Source organism: Octopus sinensis, linkage group LG3 (genome assembly GCF_006345805.1).
Source record: "Octopus sinensis linkage group LG3, ASM634580v1, whole genome shotgun sequence".
In the NCBI taxonomy this organism is placed as follows: domain Eukaryota; kingdom Metazoa; phylum Mollusca; class Cephalopoda; order Octopoda; family Octopodidae; genus Octopus; species Octopus sinensis.
In genome coordinates this window covers 160,620,849-160,637,590 of record NC_042999.1, presented here as the reverse complement: position 1 = coordinate 160,637,590, position 16,742 = coordinate 160,620,849, and the positions used below count along the sequence as shown (strand labels likewise).

At 38.9% G+C, this 16,742-nt stretch overlaps 1 protein-coding gene across 2 annotated transcripts in view; it reads left to right on the top strand.

Moving 5' to 3' along the window:
• Nucleotides 1–16,742, top strand: part of LOC115209875 (autophagy-related protein 2 homolog B) — a 197,429-nt gene that overhangs the window by 162,107 nt on the left and 18,580 nt on the right. For both annotated transcript variants that reach the window (XM_029778451.2, XM_036501567.1), the window contains exons 32-35: nt 1,325–1,532; nt 5,845–5,902; nt 9,369–9,489; nt 13,048–13,215. In XM_029778451.2, the coding sequence (XP_029634311.1) occupies nt 1,325–1,532; nt 5,845–5,902; nt 9,369–9,489; nt 13,048–13,215 (555 nt within the window). The remainder of the gene's footprint in view (nt 1–1,324; nt 1,533–5,844; nt 5,903–9,368; nt 9,490–13,047; nt 13,216–16,742) is intronic.

Genomic DNA, 16,742 nt, shown 5'->3' with positions numbered 1-16,742 from the left:
GACACACAACTTCACTTTTATATATAAAGATGTATGTATGTATGTATGTATGTATGTATGATATGATATAATATAGTATAATATATGCATATCATCATCAACATCGTATAACCCCCATTTTCCTTGCTGTCATGGGTTGGATGGTTTGACAGGAGCTGGCAAGGCTGAGAGCTACACCAAGTTCCATTGTCTGTTTATGTGGCACCAGCACCCGTGCATTTTATGTGGGACCAGTACCAACAGGATAACCTACTATGTTGGTGGAGGATGGAGTGGTATTGCGGGGTGTGACTTTGTGCGAGTTGGGAAATTCAAGGTGTAGAAGGAACAAATATAGGTGTGTAACCTGAATAGATACATGGATACCCCAGTTGGAAAACAGTGAATAGGAGAGTAAAGAGAGTGATAGTGAGAGAGATGGATGATGACAAAAGTGTGTTGGAACATACCCTTGAGGGACATTGGGGGTGGTGAGAGTAGGTGAGGCTTGGGTTGGGTGAGTGGACAGGATGAAGTGACTAGCAAATGATGGAGAGAAATACAAGAGAGAATCAGAGGTAGGAATTGTGGTAGATATATGAGGGCATTCAGGGTGATAGCAGGTAAGCGAGGTGTTGATGATGTAGGCTAAAGGTGTACAAAGAAAACATTGGTGGTGGAAAAAAAGAACCAAATGCTGCCAATGTTCAAGAAAAACTTTCCCTAAGAGACTTCATGTAATAGAATGTAACTTACTTGAAATGTTTGTCTCATCTCATTGGAAACGGTTTCATCCCAACTTGAAACTACCATATAAGCACAGATACATGTACACAATTTTTTATGACTAAATCCCATTATATGTAACTAGCAGTATCGCCCGGCGTTGCTCGGGTTTGTAAGGGAGATAACTATATAAGCATTTTTAGAGATGTAAAGTATAATAGCCATCTCAATATGGCTAACCACAAAGGGGGGGGGGGGGTTACTGTAGCTTTTTACGTTCTGAGATTTAATAATAAATTTTTAGAGAGTTACTTCCCTTATATATGCCAAAAATGCATTAAAAATGGGAAAAATTGATGGTAAATTTTTTTTTAAATCGTAGACTCATCATAGACACGCGCTAATACCCAGAAGGGCTCGATATGAATCACGACTATAAGATTACCGGTTTTGGTTAAACTGCACCGCAAAATGTGGGAGTAGTTAGGAATCTAAATCGTAGGAGACAGACAGCACACAACCTCACTTTTATATATATAGATGTAAAAAAAAAATATTGTAGAGTATATTTTGTAATGATATTTTCATTTAAAAATTTTGTTGCATTGTCATTTCAAAGCCTCGAGATAACCGACCAGAGATCAAAGTTCACATAAAAGAGCCATTAACGTTAAAGGAAAACTTTTTCTATCAACCCCTTGGAAGAACAGATGCTCTCAAGTCACCCGAACACTTCCCTGTTCCAGAAACACGCTACACTTTAAAAGAAATGTCTATTCACTGGTATATGTATGCTGGTTCAGATTTTGGCCCTGCTAAAAGAAATTGTAAGTATTTTTCCCTTTCTTTTTACATAAATTACATTTCTTATGTGATTAACCCTTTAGTATTTAAACCAGCCATATCCGGCCAAAAGTATTCTGCCTGTTTTATGTTCAAACTGGCCAGATCTGGTCTCTCACACCTACCCCACAATATCGTTTTAAAAATTAACAGTTACCTCATCAAAATCTCATAGCTACAAGATAATGCCTGATTAGTTCAAAACAAAGTTGATGAAAAAGCATTAATTTTGGTAGAATAATGCTAACAGTAAAGGGTTAAATCAATGCAAAAGATAAAATGACAAGTCTGCAACCTATTAATTACACCTTGTAATCCTTTTAGAATTAATGAAAAGTGGGCTTGAAATTGAAAGGAAACAAAGATGAGTGGTTAAAGAAGATGTGTTTGTATGGAATTGGTTGAGTATTTTGCTGTCTCAGCTTTAAATACTGTGAGAACAGTTTCTGGCTAATAAATCAGTGATGGGGTTTTGAAAAAAAAAGGTATACGAGAGGCAAAATAGGGTTGTGTGGTAAGAAGCTTGCTTTCCAATCACATGGTTCTGGGTTCAGTCCCACTGTGTGGCACCTTGGGCAAGTGTCTTCTAGTATATATTTCTTCACTACCCACAAGGGGCTAAACATAGAGAGGACAAACAAGGACAGACAAACGTATTAAGTCGATTACATCGACCCCAGTGCATAACTGGTACTTAATTTATCCACCCCGAATGGATGAAAGGCAAAGTCGACCTCAGCAGAATTTGAACTCAGAACGTAACAGCAGACGAAATATGGCTATGCATTTCGCCCGGCGTGCTAACGTTTCTGCCAGCTCATTTCTGTCTTCTAGTATAGTCTTGGATTGACCAAGCCTTGTGAATGAATTTGGCAATTTGGAAACTGAAAGAAACCCATTGTGTGTGTGTGTGTCTTTGTATTTGTGTTCCCCCTCCCCACTGCTTGACAACCAGTGTTTGTGTGTGTGTCCCTGTAACTTAGTGGTTCAGCAAAAGAGACCAATAGAATAAGTACCAGGCTTAATATAGAATAAGTACTTGGGTCAATTCATTTGACTAAAAATTCTTCTAAGTGGTGCCCCAGCATGGCCGCAATCTGTCTAAAACAAGTAAAAGATAAAAGAAAGAGAATAGAAAAATGCCATATTTCTTCGACTGATTGTGAAGGAGGTACTAGCATGAGTGTTAGAGTAGCTGAAATGGTAAAGATCAAGTATACTCTTTTACTCTTTTACTTGTTTCAGTCATTTGACTGCGGCCATGCTGGAGCACCGCCTTTAGTCAAGCAAATCGACCCCGTAAGCCCAGTACTTATTCTATCGGTCTCTTTTGCCAAACCGCTAAGTGACGGGGACGTAAACACACCAGAATCGGTTGTCAAGCAATGCTAGGGGGACAAAAACACACACGCATACATATATATACATATACACGACGGGCTTCTTTCAGTTTCCGCCTACCAAATCCACTCACAAGGCTTTGGTCGGCCCGAGGCTATAGTAGAAGACACTTGCCCAAGGTGCCACGCAGTGGGACTGAACCCGGAACCATGTGGTTGGTAAACAAGTATGTTTTCATTAATTCACAAAGTTGAGTTTAAATCTTCCCACAAATCTATCTTACAATACAGTTAGTTTCAGGGTCATCTTTAGGTGCTCATTTATGCTCTGGAGTTATACTGAACAAGACAGAATTATATGGTGAAGGCTGGCAAACCTTTTAATTATCCTGTGGTTGCAAACTTCATTTCATAACCACATGGTTTCAAGTTCTGTCCTGCTATATAGCACCTTGAGCAAATTCTTCTACTATAGCCATGGCAAACTAATGCGTTGTAAGTAAAATTTGTAGGTGAGAAACATATGGAAGTCTGTCATATAAATAAATATCTAAATATCTAAATATAAGTTAAGAAAACATATAATAAATGCACAAACAAATGGAAAATAGACACAGATGGTCACCACATCCTCATCAGTTATCAGCAAGATAGTCAAACGCAATTTTGCACCTTATGATAATAGCCTTTTCTACTCTAGGCACAAGGCCCAAAATGTTTGGGGAGGGGGTCAATCGATTAGATCAACCCCAGTACACAACTGGTATTTAATGTATCGACTCTGAAAGGATGAAAGGCAAAGTTGGCCATGGCAGAATTTGAACTCTGAACGTAAAGACAGACAAAATACCTATTTCTTTATTACCCACAAGGGGCTAAACATAGAGGGGACAAACATGGACAGACATAGGTATTAAGTCGATTATATCGACCCCAGTGCTTAACTGGTACTTAATTTATCGACCCCGAAAGAATGAAAGGCAAAGTCGACCTTGGCGGAATTTGAACTCAAAACGTAAAGACAGATGAAATACCCATTTCTTTATTACCCACAAGGGGCTAAACATAGAGGGGACAAACAAGGACAGACATAGGTATTAAGTCAATTACATCGACCCCAGTGCGTAACTGGTACTTAATTTATCGACCCCGAAAGAATGAAAGGCAAAGTCGACCTCGGTGGAATTTGAACTCACAACGTAACGGCAGACAAAATACCACTAAGCGTTTCGCCCGGTGTGCTAACATTTCTGCCAGCTCGCCACCTAGCCTTATGATAATATTGCTTCCCTTCAGGTGGTACTGGCAACAAAGAAGCTGCTGGGAAATGGGACCAAAACACAACAGAATATGAACGAACAAACAAGAAATTAATAAATATCATCATCATCATCATCTTTTAACGTCCGTTTTCCGCGCTAGCACGGGTTGGACGGTTCGACCTGGGTCTGGGAAGCCAGGGGCTGCACCAGGCTCCAGTCTGATCTGGCAGAGTTTCTACAGCTGGATGCCCTTCCTAATGCCAACCACTCCGCGAGTGTAGTGGGTGCTTTTTACGTGCCACTTGCACATGTGCCAGGGGGGTCCGGCATCAGCCACGATCGGTTGGAGCTTTTAACGTGCCACCGGCATGGAAGCCAGCCAAGGCGGCGCTGGCAACGGCCACGTTCGGATGGTGCTTTTTATGTGCTACCGGCGCAGAAGCCAGTCGAAGCGGCGCTGGCTACGGCCACGTTCGGATGGTGCTTTTTATGTGCCACCGGCACAGGTATCACAACTACTATTTCCATTGATATTTATTTCGATGTTCATGTTCATGTACTTGACTCAACAGGTCTCCTCAAGCACAGCGGAACGTTCTAGGATCCAGGGTACTTTGAGGTAAATTTGTAATGCAGAAGTGAACATACAAACATGAATGAATGTAATTACACAGACATACATACAACCACATCATCATCATCCTGTAATGTCCGTTTTCCATGCTGGCCTGGGTTGGAGGGTTTGACCAGAGCTAGCAATTCAAAGAGGTGCTTCAGATTCCAGTTTGATTTGGCTTGGTTTGTCTGGTTGGATGCCCTTCGTAATGCCAACCACTTTGCAGTGTATGCTGGGTGATTCTTAATATGGCGGTGTCACGGTTTCATGCAGTTCTAGCACAAGTGCTTTTCATGGGGCACCAGCACAGGGCTCTTGCAGGCCAATCCTCTTTGCTCACGCTCACACGTTGTGTGCATGTGTATGTATTTGTCTCTGTATGTCTTCACATCGATACTGTTTGAAACAAAATAGTGAAATTTCTTCTCATCTCCTGTAAACATGTCCCATAGATGAATGGGTTTTTTTATGTGAAAACCAGCACTATAAAAAAAAGATACCTTTCATGGAAAAAATAAAGGTTGGTGACAGTGAGACCATCTGGCCATAAAATGCTGCCTCAATAAGTCTCAACTAACCCACACCAGCATCCTAAAATAGATGTAAAAATAATGGAGATGATGATTATATATTATTCACGGACCCATGGGCTCTAATCCTGGACTCTCCAGTATTGCAGTACTCATAGCACCTACCTTAAGTTGGCATTAATTAGTTTTCACTTTTTTTTTTTTTACTTGTTTCAGTCATTTGACTGCGGCCATGCTGGAGCACTGCCTTTAGTCGAAGTATAATACTTCAATATACTTAACTGTCAAATGACTGTGTCACTATATCTATAAAGCATCACAAGTTTCACTGTATCCAGCAGGTGTACTGTATGATTTATGAGTGTTTCACTTACTTGTAATGCTGGTGAGTACAAAATCCTCTCCATGTGGGATGAGGGTGGGGGGGGGTCCACATGACTTATTGATGTAACTTGAATCACTGCACTAAGTGTTTTGAGTGAGTGACCTATGACCCGGTGAGTTATAAGACCTTATTTGCATTACATTACATGTTTTTATCATTCCAGGTGACAAGAATCAAAGAGCACATGGCTGTGATAGTAGCAGAAACCTCCACAATTACAGGTATTTCAAATAAAGGATGTTACATAACATTTCACTTGCAATGTCCTTTTTCGTAATCTGACATTAACCCTTTCGTTACTATATTTCTGACCAAATTACACCCCTTATGTGTTTCAATTAATTTCTAACGTAATCATAAATTTAGTCTGGTTTCATTAAACAACTATAACTTTTTTATTTATCGATATATTAATCTGATTTTTGGAAGATAATTTAATGAAATATTCTCAACCAATTCTATACTATAATTTTTGTCACAAAGTGACTCTATTTGCAGGTAGATACAGGTAAATTCAACAAAATATAAAATTATTAAAATTTTGTTCAAACATCGCTATAGAAAATATTAGCTAATATTCAATTGGGTATACAACAGAATTTTACAATAGAATTTGTTATTCTGGGTAACTTTCTGATACCCATAATAATATTTATGGCAAAATAGGCCTTAATTTCATTTAAGGTTGTGGGAAATAACAAACTATCCTTTCTTTCGTTTTGTTTACGTTTAGTGTAACGGTTCGTTTTCGCTGTAATGATTTCAAATGGGCTTATTCGAAAAAGTAAATAGAAATAGCCTAAGGCTTTACCCTTCTGGGAAAGTCTGTGGCTTGGTCCAGTTTCTGCAGAAAAATCACCGAAAGAAACAGTTTTTAAATTTTCACTCCATTCAGGTGCCAATTCGTTTTCTTTATCGCTATCGGAGATCTCAGATTCACTGTTTTCACTTTCGGAAAATGAAACATCAAATTCATTATCAAATACCATGTGCTTTTTTTTTTCAGTCATAGAGTTAGATTTATGAAGGTCTTCAGTAGAAAATCCTTCGAATTCTGACTCGCTGCTTGATATAATGAAATTCGTATCCATTTTTTGTCAGAATTACAAATTTTGAAAACATAGTAGGAACAAATTTCGGAAAAAAATCTCCCAAAATTCACGGAATTAAAATTACACTTCGATTATTGTACAAAACTGTAGTTGAACTGTTTACGAAGTATAATACGTGTTTTCACAAATGTACTAAAGAGATTTGCTCTGATATTCTCATTTAAATATGAATAGGTAAATTTGGGCGGCTTTGGGCGGTTTGGTTTCATAAACCAAAATTTTTTTCGGGCGGCTTTGGGCGGTTTGGTAACGAAAGGGTTAAAGAGAGAGAAAAATTGAATTTTAGACAACAACCGCTGCAGCTGCTGCCACCACCACCACCACCACCACCACCACCACCACCACCACCACAACAACAACAACAACATGCCACATACCACCACTTCTACAATCTTGAGTTTTTCTTTCCTAGTTAAAGGCCCAAAGACAGGGTCTTTGGTAAAACTACACAAACACTGACACATCATCATCATCATCATCATCATCATCATCATCATCATCATCATCATCATCAACAACAACAACTTCACTGTCACCATCACCAGTAGTTTGCTGTTCCGTGCTGGTGCTGGCAAAGTTTGGACAGGTCATTACAGACTGAGTCACTTCTTATTTTTGTCCTTTTGGGTGGGTCTGGGGCCATGTCTTGCTGCAATGTTCCATCTCTGTCATATTTTACGTGGCTGGATACCCTTTCTGTCACTAACCCTTATTTAAACTCTAAATTTTAGAGTGTACTGAGTACATTTTATTGTACTGAGAGGTTATGATATTGTAGGCAAGACTAAAATATTCTCTGTCCCTCTATTGTCTCTCTCTCTCTCTGATCATTCACCGACTATTTCACAGAGTGTATTGGATCCATGTTATTGTGGCATGAAGGCATATGGCTTTGTGGTTAGAGTGTCCAGCTTACAATCATGAGGTAGTGAGTTTGATTCATGGACCTAGCTGTGTATTGTGTACTTGAGCAAGACACTTTATCTCACGTTGCTCCAGTTCACTCAGCTGTAGAAATGAGTTGCAACATCGCTGGTACCAAGCTGTATCAGTGTTTGCCTTTCCTTTGAATAGCATCTGTGGCTTGGAGAGAGGCGGCTGGTCTTCTATAAACAACCTTGCCCATTGTTACACCTCTGAGGGGGAACTTTCTAGGTGCAATCCCATGGTCGTTCAAGACTGAAGTGAGTCTTTACCCTTTACCCTACCCTATTGTGGCATCAAAATTGAAGAAGTTTTATTCTTGGCAAGATTAAAGAGTATTTTGTTTGCTTATTTCATACAGAAACTTAAGCCTTAGACAGGCTTTAATCATAGATACTCTTTAGAAATTTATGTTTCTCTTATAGAACTGATTACTGTGTGTTTAATTATTCATATTTCATATTTAAACATGGCTCTGATGTTATATTGTTGAACAAAGAAACTGCTTGTCATGAATTCATACCTTACTACTACAGTATAGTGTTGTGCCCCTGAGAAATATATCTACTTCTTTTACAATAGTTGAGTGATTGGTTGTAAGAACAGTAAAAATGATCGCTTCAACAAAAACATAGTAAAATGGATGTATGACAGTTTAAAAAAAAAACTGCTATACATTTTGTAGAGGAAAGAAATACGATTGTATGATAGATTGCTCACTGTTCATGCACAGTGGGATAATAGTGGTGTATTGAGTACTTTTTGTTGGGGTTAGTATGGAGTTGAGGATTTCAGAGCATTTTAGTTGTGATAAAAGAGACAGACAAAATACTATTCAACAGTGATTTGTTGTGGAGTGAATGCTTATCTATCAGCATGATGGATGTTTTTCTCAAATATGCTCTAGAATCTGTATGAATAGTGAAGATACACTGCATTATTTTCCTGTTGCCTTCTTTAAATTAATTGTTGTAACTGAAGCTAGACTTGTAACTTGACAAACCAAACACCTGTGGTAAACTGTGTGATGGTACTTATTTACTGTAAAGTAGATAACTCTTTTAAATGTTAAATATCTTTGCTAGTGAAACATTGTATTTCTGGTGACGAAATATGAACTCTCAACCATTCTCTAACATACTATCACCCTATCAATCAAGCCTTGGTAGAATGTCACTCTAAATTCTTTACAGATTTCTCTACCTATGCTGTTCAGATTTTATGAAAACCAATTTTGCCTTTCAGTCTTCTGTGCTCACTTTATAAATACCAGTAATGTACTTGTGGAAAATCAACCAATGATATATTTCTCCTATGTAAAACAAGTCTTGCACCTAGTCACAATAAAAGCTGTATTATAATTTTTTCTTAATTAGGCGGCGAGCTGGCAGAAACGTTAGCGCGCTGGGCGAAATGCGTTGCCGTATTTCGTCTGTCGTTACGTCCTGAGTTCAAATTCCGCCGAGGTCGACTTTGCCTTTCATCCTCTCGGGGTCGATAAATAAAGTACCAGTTTCGTACTGGGTCGATGTAATCGACTCAATCCCTTTGTCTGTCCTTGTTTGTCCCCTCTATGTTTAGCCCCTTGTGGGTAGTAAAGAAATATATAAGTTTTTCTTAATTTATTTTTGTATATTTTCATTTATTACAGATCTGATCAATCAGACTATTATAAAAAAATTCACAAAGAACGAAATGTTTCAGTGTCTCTGTATGATCTTGGTGGACCTGGGAGGGAAACAGATATTATGATGGAATTACAACTGATGAAGGTATCTTATACTTTATTCAAGAATTCAAATGTTCATATTTTATTGTCTAAGTGATGTACATCATAGTTTTTACTTTGTGATTTTCCCTTCAAAGTAAAATTTTACCTTATTGTTGCTGTTTGTTTGAAGTTTCTACATCATGAATGAGTTGAAATTTACAGAAAGTGTGTGTGGAAGGCAATCAAATATATATTTATATGTGGAAAAAAAAGTCAAGATAGGCGCAGGAGTGGCTGTGTGGTAAGTAGCTTGCTAACCAACCACATGGTTCCAGGTTCAGTCCCACTGCATGGCACCTTGAGCAAGTGTCTTCTGCTATAGTCCCGGGCCGACCAATGCTTTGTGAGTGGATTTGGTAGACGGAAACTGAAAGAAGCCCGTCGTATATATGTATATATATATATGTGTGTGCATGTATGTTTGTGTGTCTGGTGTGTTTACGTCCCCGTTACTTAGCGGTTCGGCAAAAGAGACCGATAGAATAAGTACTGGGCTTACAAAAGAATAAGTCCCGGGGTCGATTTGCTCGACTAAAGGTGGTGCTCCAGCATGGCCGCAGTCAAATGACTGAAACAAGTAAAAGAGTAAAGAGTATAGAAAATGCTAAAATAATTTTATAAAAAACATTTCTGTACTGGTTTCAGTCATTTGGACTGTATGGAAAACAATAAAATTTTTGAAAAGTTAAAAGAAAAGTTTTTTTAAAAGAATATTTACTCCAATGCGACCGTACGACAGGCACCCTTGCCAACCCCCTTTGCTTGTGAAGACATGTTGGGGCAAGCGAAATCGAAATCGAATTGAACCAGCCAGGATCCCTGGTCTGGTGGTACGTAAAAAGCACTATCCGACTCGTGGCCGATGCCAGCACCGCCTCGACTGGCTTCCGTGCCGGTGGCACATAAAATACACCAATCTGACCGTGGCCGTTGCCAGCCCCGCCTGGCACCTGTGCAGGTGGCACGTAAAAAGCACCCACTACACTCACGGAGTGGTTGGCGTTAGGAAGGGCATCCAGCTGTAGAAACATTGCCAGAACCCCGGTCGAACCGTCCAACCCATGCTAGCATGGAGAACGGACGTTAAACGACGACGATTTGCATAGTATTCAAATACAAGGGGTATTTTCCTTGTTTCTGCCTGTCTCTGTCTCTTTTGTTTACTCTTGCGGGTTCAAGGTCGTTTTATATTTATATATATATATATATATATATATATATATATATATATATATATATATATATATATATATAAATTGATCAAAATAAAAACATGATGCGAAGGACTCAGCGGTACATATGTTTCGGGCCTTTATTAGACAGATTTATAACAATGCATAATGTATGTCTGTGGCCTTCTTCAGCCGCGCACAACAGCTTCCACAAGGACATGTGTTACATCAAAAATTCTTGGTTGGGGATGCAAATCCTCCCATTCGCGTACGACATAATGCGGTAGCAGCATAGAATTGAAGCGTCCATCTCTTTCTTCTCTCACTACATCCATGTAAGTGGATTTGGTAGACAGAAACTCTATATATATATATATATAAAAATTTAGCAATTAAGGACAACTACTTAATAAGGAAAACTTAACAAGAAATTGTCAGGTAGATAGCGTAAAAACCTCATAAGAGAAAAAATTCGAAAATAATTATTTCTTATTGAACATATTAATTTATATATAGAGGCATTATACATACATGCCAGGAGGCATTCTACATACACGCCATACGCTAAGAGGGACAATCAGTCATTCTACCAAAAATATTACTAATCCCACCGAAGCATCGGTGGGATTAGTAATATTTTTGGTAGAAATGACTGATTGTCCCTCTTAGCGTATGGCGTGTATGTAGAATGCCTCCTGGCATGTATGTATAATGCCCTCTATATATAAATATATATATATATATATATATATATATTTAAACGGGAAAATGAATGGCTGTTTTGTCTGTTTCCGCATGTGCAGATTTATAGTGAAAGAGCAAAAGGACCACAGCATGTAAAGCCCTCACCACGAAACTCAAAAAAATTGGAAGGGTCAGTTTGTTGGGGTGGTGTCTGTCGTCCAGTTCCACCAAAGGGGTTAATATGATTTTGCTCAGAAATCATGTTTTCCGAAATTATCATTTCCTCCCCGCCACCCACTGAAATTTCCTAATTTTAAACTGTTTTTTGAATTTTGTGTTATCCATGTGGAAAAATAGAGATTACGAATGTAGGAAATATAATTTGTTTTTGAAAGTTTAATTTTTCTCAAAGAAACACTGAATGCCCCTTCGCTCACCTCAGCCACACATCAGCTACCCACTTTAGGGCAAAATGCAAATGTCCTTTTGTGGAAAACATAGGAATGTGAGTAAATTTAGGAAAGAAATAAGGGGTGGGACTGTAACTCTGTGTGCGTGTGTGTGTGTGTGTGTGTGTGTGTGTGTGTGTGTGCACGCCAAAGGAAGTTATTTTTGCATACCTTTCTTAATTCTAATTAATTAGTAGTTGTGACTTGTTGACAACATGAGGTCTCCATACATTATAATCAGAAATAAGTCCTGGGGTTGATTTGTTCGACTAAAGGCAGTGCTTCAGCATGGCCACAGTCAAATGGCTGAAACAAGTAAAAGAACATATATATAAACACACACTCTGTAAAGTTGTTGGTGCTTGGAAGAGCATCCAGCCATAGAAACCATGCCAAAACAGACAAATTGAGCCTGGGCAGCGCTTCAGCCTTGCCAGCTCCTGTCAAACTGTTCAACACATGCCAGCATGGAGAACAGACATTAGTAGATGAGATGAGATGATGTATGCATGAACAGACGTGATTGTGTGGTTGAGAAGTTTGTTTCCCAACCAGCTTGGGCAAGCGTCATCTACCATAGCACTGGGCCAACTAAAGCCTTCAAGACTGGTGGAAGGGAGGATGGTATCCTTCAACCAAATACCTGGATCGAGTGCTTGCAACAAAGTGGACTCCACTAATGGCATCCAAGGAGGCTCAGGCAGTGATGTTAAACTAAGAATAGAATTAAGTCCACTTTGGCGTTGCCGCAGCATGGCCACAGCTCGTGAGCTGAAACTATATAAAATAATAAAAAAAAAATTTGCAAGGAAACTATGGCAGGATTTAAACTCAGAATGTAATGAACTGGATCAAATGCTGCAAGGTTTACTGTTCTTTCTTTTTTAAAGCTCGCATACGTATTATAATATCTGAAGCTGTCTGATGGTGAGCTGGCAGAATTATTAGCATGCCAGCCAAAATGCTTAGTAACATTTTGTCCATCTTTATGTTCTGTGTCCAAATTCCACCAAAGTTGGCCTTGCCTTTCATCCTTTCGGGGTCAATGTAGTAAATACCAGTTGAGCACCGGGGTCAATCTAATCAACTTTTCCCCTTCCCAAAATTTCTGGCCTTCTGCTAAAATCTGAAACCAATAATTGAAGCAGGCTGATCTTACAGTAATGTGCTACCAACATCAGTTGAGTATTAATATTGTCATTTTCAAAATTTGTTATATCTGTCTTTATATCTTCAATTTCTTTCTTAAATAAGGTGCGTATGCAACACGAAACCTACCCTCCCAACTGTGAACAGGTATCTCGGCAGGTGTTACTCATTAATGAGGTTGAAGTTTTAGATCGGTTAGCATCTTCCCCATATAACAAATTCCTTTACCAATATACCTCTGAATCAACTCCTAAACAAACATATGCGAGTATGGTAAGCATTATTTTCCTTCTCATTAATTGTTAATGTTCAATTGGTATCATCCAAACACATTTTCACTTGACTTATATTTCTAAATTCCTCTTTTTATTCTTACTGAAAATGCTAAATATGCCTCATAATCCATAATAAACTACAGAGTCAATATCAAAGAATGGATGGAAGCACTCCGTTGGTTACGACGACGAGGGTTCCGGTTGATCCGAATCAACGGAACAGCCTGCTCGTGAAATTAACGTGCAAGTGGCTGAGCACTCCACAGACACGTGTACCCTTAACGTAGTTCTCGGGGATATTCAGCGTGACACAGAGAGTGACAAGGCCAGCCCCTTGAAATACAGGTACAACAGAAACAGGAAGTAAGAGTGAGAGAAAGTTGTGGTGGAAGAGTACAGCAGGGATCATCACCATCCCCTGCCGGAGCCTTGTGGAGCTTTAGGTGTTTTCGCTCAATAAACACTCACAACGCCCGGTCTGGGAATTGAAACCGCGATCCTATGACCGAGAGTCCGCTGCCCTAACCAGTGGGCCATTGCGCCTCCATATCAAAGAATACCTCTTCAGTTAAATGAGACAACGACAGAAGTTATGTCGTCACTTAATTTACAATGACTGGCAACGAAATCTCTCTCAGATCACACCCCCACCATCTCCATAAACAAAAAGAATCGAGATTGTCATTGCTGGAATGACTTTCAATCACGTATTCTTGATTAGAGGACACTTGGGGATAAATGACATCTCCAGGCAGTGTGTCACTGAATTAGAGTCAGAAATATAAGGTGGAATTAAGTAAACTGAATCAACTGGGAACTGAACCTGCCTTACAGATTTCTCTCTCTAAGTTAATCATTACTGTATGGTACTTGTATTTATTTTTATTCAGAGGTGATAGAACAAGCACCACTGATGTGCTGTGGTCACTGGTCAATTCAGTGATTGATCACATCATCATCTCTACCTCTGGCCTTTGCTGCTTTTTTCACATTTCTATATTTCAATCTTGTGGGAAAAGTATTTAACCACACAGAAACTATGGCATTAAGTCACTCACGGACACACTCCAGCCTCTGACACATAGACTTGTTGACTCCTCTTTCTGCTTTTTCCACTGTTACTATAATGGCCCCTGCTCCTCTGAGCTTGTTTGCCACCTTACTTTTGATATTCTTGAGTCACTCTTTTTTCCTTCTCTTTTCCAGTCCATGTTGTATCTGATCCCTAATGTGCTGCACTTTATCACTACACTCAGTCTTTCATTCCCAGAAAATCAGTTCTCTGGAATTCCCTTCTTGTTTATGTCTATCCTGCAGATCTTAAACCTACAAAGGTACAATTGGAATTAATGGCAACAATCTCACTAGCCAGGGAGGGCCTAAAAAAAAAAAAAACTATGTGTATTGCATCTTTCTCCAGACCTAGCAAAGGAAAAAAAAAAGAACACAGCAGTCTTTTTGTAATCACTGATGTTATTAGAGAAAGATGCATGTACTTTGCAGGACATTGCTGGAAAGCTCAGCAAAAACTCATTAAGTGATATCTTCTTATGAGCACCATTACACGCATATTACAAGTGTCAGCCATGCAACAAAAACGTTTATAAACTAGCTCCCTTCGGACACTGGATGTTGCTATACTAACTTTCCAAACATCATGTTTGATTTTGAGGAAAATCCAGGTAAACTCAACCAGATGATGTTGAAGATTGAAAACATTTTATTGTAATATTTCTGAAAGAAATATTGATCAAATATCAACATTTTTGTAATGATTCATTTAAACACCTTTTAGAATCTTATTTAATGCTAAAAATAGTGTCCTAATTAACATAACTAATGTTATTAATGGTACCAGTAAGACTATAGGGATTATTGTGTCTAATGAGTACACTGTCTAAATTTTATTTCAAAACTAGTAACTGTAGTGTAGAAACCGAGAGGAGCATAATGGAGAGCATCCAGAAAGTAGCTAACTCCATCCACCAAAGTATCAAGGGAACTATAGATTACCCCATTAGGCACCATGACAATAGACTACCTGTCCTTGATGCTGAACTCTGGTTAGAAACTGTGAACCACAGAGTGCAGCTCCTCCACTCCTATTACATGAAACCTATAGCTTCAAAATGTTGTTCACAAGAACACAGCTTTGTCACACAACATGAAAATCAACATACTGATAGCAGACTTAGGATAATGAATAACGTGTCCCTGCTATGCAAACCCTATGAAATAAGGAAACCTGTACAGAACTTCATGCGCTGCATGCAATTCTCTGGATATGACCAGAAAGATAGGATTTGAGTATACAGGGGAGCTAGAAAAGTTAGATAGCACTATATGTAATGAAACCAGTGGTACCTGCCCTAGATGCAGAAGTAAAGACTGGAATAGGATACAGAGAGTTTGTGATAAATATCAAGGAGTGATGTTTGTAGAGGTCACAGCCCATGGGGAACTAGCCTGTAGATTTAGGAAAGCTCTTAAGGAGATCAAACTCAACATTAAGATCATTGAAAAGCCAGGGAGCTCCATCTAATCACAGCTATGTAGGTTGTACCCCCTTTGAGAATAGCTCATGCACCAATGAGAACTGCATGGTATGTAAGATTAAGTCTGGCATTAACTCAAGAACTAGAAATGTAGTTTACAGCATAAGGTGCATAGAGGGTGCTCGTAAAGACATGAACATGATGTAATATAGGGGAGACATCTAGGAGCATTGCGGAACAACTGAACGAACATCAGAGACAATATGATGACAAAAAAACATTCCCCCATACGCTATCAACATGCCAAAAGACCTACATGGAGGCACACTAGGCCGACTTTACATCTGCATTTTATCCAAGCACCCGGAGAACCCGTCACTCAGACAAATACTGAAGTATGTCCTTATAAATGAAACATCTCCCATGCTAAATAGGAAATGCACATAGAAGGTATTGATACCCTAATACCCACAGTATATACACATGCAGGTTGACAACCCATGCTATCATGGAAAACGGACGTTAAACGATGATGATGATGTACTTGCATAGCAAGTGACTTGATCTGAGATTGTGTGCTGGAACCAAAACAATTGCAGCGTGAAAGGTGTTTATAAGCCATTTAAGAAACACACAAAACCGTTAGATTCACTTTAACATTTAAATTTAATTTGTCAAAATATTTTCGTCACTTTGAGACCGCGACCTGTTCACTGACAAAATTCCGTGCTGCATCTCTTGTTATATATATACATATATATATATATATATGTATATATATATAGGTAGGTAAATGGATATGTAGGTAAACAGATAGGTAAGTAGATAGGTAGATAGGTAATACAGACAGACAAGCACACACACACACAAACACACATACACAAAAAGAGATGGAAACACATGACCATACACACACACGCACTCCACACACACACACACACACACACACACACATGGACACACACATCCATACATAACTGTTGTATATACATAGTCACACAAACCCATACTTATAGACACATTCAAACAC